The 6,281-nt window shown below is 51.2% G+C and overlaps 1 protein-coding gene across 2 annotated transcripts; it reads right to left on the bottom strand.

Annotated features, from left to right (window-relative positions):
• Nucleotides 1-381: 381 nt before the first annotated feature.
• DCAKD (dephospho-CoA kinase domain containing) lies at nucleotides 382-5,604 on the bottom strand. 2 transcript variants are annotated; one of them, XM_010284727.1, is made up of 5 exons: nucleotides 5,492-5,604; nucleotides 3,336-3,539; nucleotides 1,354-1,441; nucleotides 638-812; nucleotides 382-500 (listed from the first exon to the last, which is right to left on the bottom strand). In XM_010284727.1, exons 1-5 carry the CDS (start codon nucleotides 5,601-5,603, stop codon nucleotides 450-452), a joined length of 630 nt encoding a protein of 209 aa, XP_010283029.1. In that variant the 5' UTR covers nucleotide 5,604; the 3' UTR covers nucleotides 382-449. The 2 variants fall into 2 exon arrangements, with proteins under 2 accessions (XP_010283029.1, XP_010283021.1); XM_010284719.1 differs by lacking the exon at nucleotides 382-500 and having other exon boundaries at nucleotides 527-812; nucleotides 5,492-5,603.
• Nucleotides 5,605-6,281: the final 677 nt, after the last annotated feature.

Genomic DNA, 6,281 nt, shown 5'->3' with positions numbered 1-6,281 from the left:
CAGCTGAACACCTAACCCATGTGAAATGAGGTGCTGTCTGTCACCCCCCGGGCAGATTTAACATGTTTCCCTTAAATCAGCCTGAAAGAAGGGGAAACGCCATGTCTAAATTCAGATTAGGCGTGTCTGGGAGCTAGGCGGGGATCAGGTAGGGCCCGAGAGGCCACCTGCTCCTCCAATGAAGAGATTGTCCTGGAAGACATTACAGTGCCTAAATTCACTGAAGTCCCACCGTGCAGACCCACAGGGGTCTGACGAGGGCCTCATCCCCTCCACAGGCGCAGCCATGCAAGGGGAGCAGTCTCATCCCACAGGCACGACCAAGGGGTATGAACCTGAGCAGGAAGGAGATGGTAGACGGTGCCGGAAAAAAAACACCCTACGTTCACCCTGGGAAGTCTGGAAGGAGACACCTCATCCCACTGTCTGCATTCAGCTGGCAAAGCTCATTAGAAGAGGTAGCCTTTCACTGCCCTTTTCAAACCTGGAAATGCAGGCCTCTTCCATGACAAAAAGAAAAGGTGAATTAAGAGATGAAATGCCGGAGGAGGAGGTACGCCAGCCCTCCAAGCCCAGCTACAACCGTGCCCACAGCCAGCCGTGCCCAGAGGAAATCCAGGGAATCCTCCAGGCGGGCGTGCAGCCTCAGGACCTGCCGGCGTGTGCTCTCCCAGTCTCCGGAGTTGTCAATGACGTGACTTGCTAATTTGCGCTTCTCGTCCAGCGGCAGCTGGGAGGCGATGCGAGCTTCTGCCTCCACCTGGGACAGCCCATTCCTCTTCATCAGCCGAGCAAGCTGCGTTGGCGGGTCGCTGCCGGGACAGGAGGGCAGCACTGAGATGGGGGTGCAGGAAGGAAGAGGGGGTTTGCCTGCCTGCCTTAGCACGAGGTGGGAAAGCCGGTGGAAAATTGTGGGGGAGAGATGCTCCCTGCTTCATCTCGGATCCAGCGCAGTCTTCCTGCGCTTGGATCAGTGGAGCCGGCACCTGCAGCGCTGCCCAGGCTGACCCCGCTGCATGGTTTTGGCATTCCCATGGCTCATAGCACTGGGGCAGCGCCCCAAACCCTGCCCCAGCCAACAGAGCACAGGTTGTGGAAGGCTCAAGGACAGAGATTTTCCCCCCCCGTACAACGGTGCCAGGTTTCAGGGAAACCTCAGTAAGAAGCCCCTCGTACATTGGGATAAAGGAAGGTGTCGCTTCCCACGCCTACAGAAAAGAGGCGGTGTTATCGAAAGGCTTCATGCCAAGGTCGAAGCTAAATCCTCACCAGAGCAGGAGGGACATGATGGTCCCCTCCAGCCTCTAAGAAAGGTGGCAGCATGCCGGTCCTCGTGGATCCTGTGGCACTTACCAATAAACCAAGACTGTGTATTTCATAAACTTGGTCAATCTGTTGGTCTCAAAGAGCAGAGGGATGTCGAGGATCACAAAGCGATACCCTGCAGAAATGACAACACCCCCCAGAAAAAAAGAAAAAAAAAAGGGAAGACTGTTACTCAGATTCCCAAATACCTCATGCTGCACATGCACCACGGCCACGGCTGCTCCAGCAAACGAAGCGGGAGAGCTCTGCAGCTCCGCGATTACAGCCGACAGGAGAGCAGAGCCTGTTTGCCCTCCTCCCTCGGAGGGAGGAAATGGTTTCGTTCCAAGTTTCCAGAGGAAAAAAGAAAAAACAAAACCAAAAAAACAAATCCTAACCTGGATGATCTCAGACCAAAGGTGAAGCTGCAGAAATATAATGAGGAGCTGAAACAAGAAGTTCAAATGAAAGCGCCTGTGCCTGGCTGGTGAGAGCGGCAGTCATGCTGTCGTCGCTAGCCTCTCCAGGGGAGCAGTGCCCACAGCAGAATTTGCTCTCCTCTCTTTCACTTGTCCAAGACTTCGCCAGGCTGCTGTCATTTGAGCCGATGTTTCCCAGCTCAGTTTTCTTCCCTTTTCGGAAAGCTTTGGCTAAACAGTTCTATTTTTCCAAGGGAAGCAAGGAAATCTTCGCAGACCTCTCACAGCCATGACACTGAAACGCGGGGCTGCATCCAGGCACAGCCCCAAGGCCTGAAATCTCACCAAAACCAGCCAAGTTTCGTTTAAAACTGTTGTCACTGGGCAGAGCAGTGCGCAGAGGAGAGCTTGTAACCTCCGGACCCTGCAGCCCACCCCAGGCTCTCTGCGTGCCTCTGCCCTTCGCAAGCACCAGCTCCCTGGAGAGCTGGCAGCATCTGGGGACATCAGGGTACACTCGCAAGGGAAAGCTGCAAGTCAGGATCTGGCTCCCCTATGTGTCTCCCAGCTGTGGGACACCTCCAGTTTTGCTGGTGTCCCCTCTTTATAACTGAAACCCCCTAACTGAGCTGGCCACAGCAATAAAAGCCTTGACAAAGACATCATCATCCAACAAGCCACCATTTTACCAGCATCTCTGCCCAGAGAGACTTCTTGCTGCCCTACAGTTTGATCAATAAGAGCTTTCCTTACACAGCGATCCTTAGAGACAACATCCAGCTATCCCAAATCATTAAAACCTGACTAATGAGGACAGAGCAGCCTGCTGAAGACACACGGCGCTCTTGCCGAGGGGCGGGACAGCATCCGCCTCCAGAGCCTGCAGCCCTGGGTTCAAGACTTTATGTCTGGCTCCCAGCTTTCCTGCCTGTTGCTGCCTTCACGCTTTCTCTTCCTCCTCGCCCCACTACAGAGAACGGCCCCCACGGTGCCCCAGCACAGGTCTATTCAGCTGTCACAGGGCTCAGCTTTGAAAAGCTCCATAAAACCAGACTGACTCTATTAAGACATCCTTCTGTCTACACAGAGACCTCCAAAACAGCTGGTGATCTTATCTGGCATTTGATTAGACCAAGTTTGACAGCTGTATTTGTTATATTTATCAGGGGAAAAAAGCGGGACTTTGGAAACCACAGCTGTCAGCCCATTTCTCACCTTATCGAGACTAAAAGGGCTCCACAGCTTTCATCGAAGCCCAGGGAGGCTGGGGGCAGGGAAGAATGTTTGGCCATTTTGGAAGGTATGACATTATCCAGCAAGTAATCTCAGAAGAGGCCTCACAATGCTTTTCTCAGGCCCTACAGATGTACTTTAAACCATAGAAGAAGAAGGTGGTAAAGGGCAGCAGTGAAAGGCAGGAATGAATCCTCCAAACGCCAACGTGAAAGGCCACTGGTGGCAGAGCACAAAGGCCGTCGCTCAACGTTGGTTCCCTTTCTCCTTCCCGGTCCCTCTCCCCACTTTAAAAACAAAGGCAGAGCGAGCAGGGATGGCCCCTGCCTGAGCAGGAGTGCCGGTGTGCCAGGATGCCAGGATTGCCCGGCCTCTTACCTAGCACAAAGTACTTCAGGATCTGCTTCAGCATCTCCTTCTGGATCTCCGGGTGGGTGATGGAGTTCAGCAGCTGCCGTTTCTCCGGGTGGGAGAAGATAATGTTTCCTAGAGCCTCACGATTTATCTCTCCGTTCTCCAAGAGGATCTCGGTGCCAAAGTAATGCACTATCTGCTGATAGGCCTTGAAGTGGGGCTGCACCACTGATAACATGAAACAGCCGGAGGTTAGAGCCAGTTCTACAGCACAGTCGGTGTTTGTATCAGCAATTGGCCTCAAATGAGTTTTGTTCATTAAATAACTGAGCTTATTCTCCTCGGCGGGCAGAACATCTGCCTGCCAGCACACGCTGAACTGAGACCGGCGTGGCTAGGCGCTGCAGCCCGGCAGACACCTGGCATCAGTGCTGCAGAAACGAGTCTGCAAAACAACCCTCTCAGCCCAAGGTCCTTTTGAGGGCTGACACCCGAGAGATCGAAGCATCCTGCAAGCATTAATTCAGCACCACAACCCTCCTTCGTGCGTGCTGCTGCTCGGGGTTAGAAGTCAGCAGGGTGGGTGGGAGGACTTGCTGACAGCTACCAGCCAAGGCACGGGCAGGAACAGGGGTTGAGCCAATTCCCACGGCCTGCAGGGTGAGGAGTCGAGCAGGGAGATCCTAAAGGGACAGGGATCAGCGTCAGGTTTATTTTAGCTGAAAACTTCAGCGCTAGCTGAATACATCCTGGCTGCTACAAGTTGGCTCTGGCTGCTACTAAGAGTTTTTACCGTCTTTCCCCTCAGTCACCAAATTCTGCAGGAAAATAAACACAGAAATCTTCCAAGAGATCAATTCTCAATAGATTTTTGCAGGAACTCTGACGTTACACGAGCGTATAATTTTAAAGCCACCAAAAAATCACCAACAAAAAGGATGCAGTAATAAAACCATAATTAAGATCAAGCTGAGGCTAACCACAGCGAATGACAGACCGTATAAAATTTTCTCTCCAAAATCCAGGAACATTGCCACAGGTTGTAACCTCAGGCCAACCTAATAAAAGTCACATTGAGGCGGTTTCAGGGTGGGTGAAATCCATATAGTAAATAAACACATATAAAAAAGGAATTGGAGAAAAATGAAGTGATTGGTAGAAAACTGACACTGAGTATCTGTAGTGTTTTCCTATCATCTCTGAGGGCTTTTAGCACCTCCAGCAAATTTTCTGCACCTTGAGGGGAATTACAGTGCAATAAAACGTTAAGAGCATCACAGCTTTGAGCGGCTACTGGGTAAGTTCTTCACCAAATAGAAAAGCGCAGGCACTTCAAAATGACGCCGCCTGCACCACTGCTCAGCTGCAGACCCGAAACCTTCCGCATACAAAATCAGCAGCCCTTCCTGGAGTGAGCGCTGCTCTTCTCGTTATCCCGGTGGTACGGAGGGATTAACATCTCGCCCCACATCGAGCAGGTAATTGGGGAGAGCAGGGTCTGCTCCAGTCCTGCTTAAGGCAACAGATCTGGATTTCTGGGTCTTTTCTGTAGCCAGGACAGCACGTTTCCAGAGCAGCGAGAGGCAGATGCACTGTGCCAAAGCACACACCAAATTCCCTCTGATCTGGGATATTTGGAGCCTCTTTTTCCTTTTTTTTTTTTTTTTTTTTGTTTTGTTTTAACACGTTAAGGCACAAGTAATTTTGTGGACCAATCTCTCAGCATTTACAACCCAGCAACATCTAGGACAGAGGGAAATTCTCTTTCAAGTGTGTTAGTGATCCCACCTAACGTAACCACATTGCAGGATGGGTGTCCTGGGGCTTAGGGGGGATATCAGATCAGCCGAGGGAACCTGCTTTACAGAGAACCGCATTTATTTTGCCCAGAGTTGGCTTTCAAAGCTGGGAAGCATTGCACTCCTGGAGAGGGAAACTCAGGGCAAGATCTCCCCACGGTGTTTATTAGGACATGATCTTATTTTTTTTTCTTCATTAAAAATACATTCTTGTTCCAATCCCCCCTGAGACAGCTGCTCCACGCGGCCTCATCAACTGGGGAATGGGAGGGAAACACTTATCTAATGTACCCAGAGCACCCTCTGCCGTCTGCGCTTCCCCGTGTCAATCCCAGTTGTCAGGGGAACCTCAGGGAGAAAGATCAGCTATGCAAAACTCACCCTCCCTGGCAATAACATCGGCATCAATCACGGCACAGCCCAGTTCCCGGAGTATGGCCACCACCGTGCTCTTCCCCGACGCGATTCCACCCGAGAGTCCAACCAGGAACATCGTGCTCTGAAATGGAAATAAAAGAGCTTGAAAACAAGCCTGGACAGGGCCGTTCTGTTCATGCTGTACACATCAAATATTTATCCCAAACAGGCAACTTCATTCAAAGCTCATTTTCGTATGTTCTCAGGGTGTTACTGAGACTTTATTATGATTTTGACACCCCTCTGAGCTGAGTAGCTCTGTTTTGCAGGCTGAAGAACAGCATTGTGTTAAATAAGGCTTCCCTGGACCCTGCTAACTCTGGATGTGCAACTTGAGCCAGCCCAAAAGTCCTCCAGCTGGTTTACCTGCAGCTCCACACAACTTGCTCCCCTTTAGCATCTGCACCCACCAGCCACCTACAGCATCCTAAATCAGAGGACATTTCTGGCAGGGCTGTCAAGGGTGACCCAGGATCAGTGACAAAGTGGAAGAATTCAGACAACACCTCAGCCCGGACTGAGAAACATGAGGATTGAGAGGGAGAGCCCTTGCTTGATCCCTACAGCCAGGGTGTAAGAGGAGATAAGCTACCTCTGACATAATCAGGACGCAAAATGCAGTGGGTAAATCACATCCCCACATTATCTGAAAGCCAGCACCATCATCGGCAGCCCAATGGACATAAGAAATCATGTTTCTGAGCAGCAAACTTGTGCCTGTTAGCTTGCAAACATGGCACTAAACGCAGAGTCT

The sequence above is a fragment of the Phaethon lepturus genome, unplaced genomic scaffold (assembly GCF_000687285.1).
Source record: "Phaethon lepturus isolate BGI_N335 unplaced genomic scaffold, ASM68728v1 scaffold29960, whole genome shotgun sequence".
NCBI classification, from domain to species: domain Eukaryota; kingdom Metazoa; phylum Chordata; class Aves; order Phaethontiformes; family Phaethontidae; genus Phaethon; species Phaethon lepturus.
The sequence above is the reverse complement of the archived record's forward strand: the minus strand, read 5'-3'. Positions and strand labels throughout refer to the sequence as shown.

Coding starts and splice junctions, on each gene's coding strand:
- DCAKD (XM_010284719.1), bottom strand. CDS start 5,603: ATGTTCCTGGTTGGACTCTCGGGTGGAATCGCGTCGGGGAAGAGCACG. Junction 3,540..5,491: donor CGATGTTATTGCCAGGGAGG/GTGAGTTTTGCA, acceptor TCATGTTATCAG/TGGTGCAGCCCCACTTCAAG. Junction 1,442..3,335: donor CCTGAAGTACTTTGTGCTAG/GTAAGAGGCCGG, acceptor TCATTTCTGCAG/GGTATCGCTTTGTGATCCTC.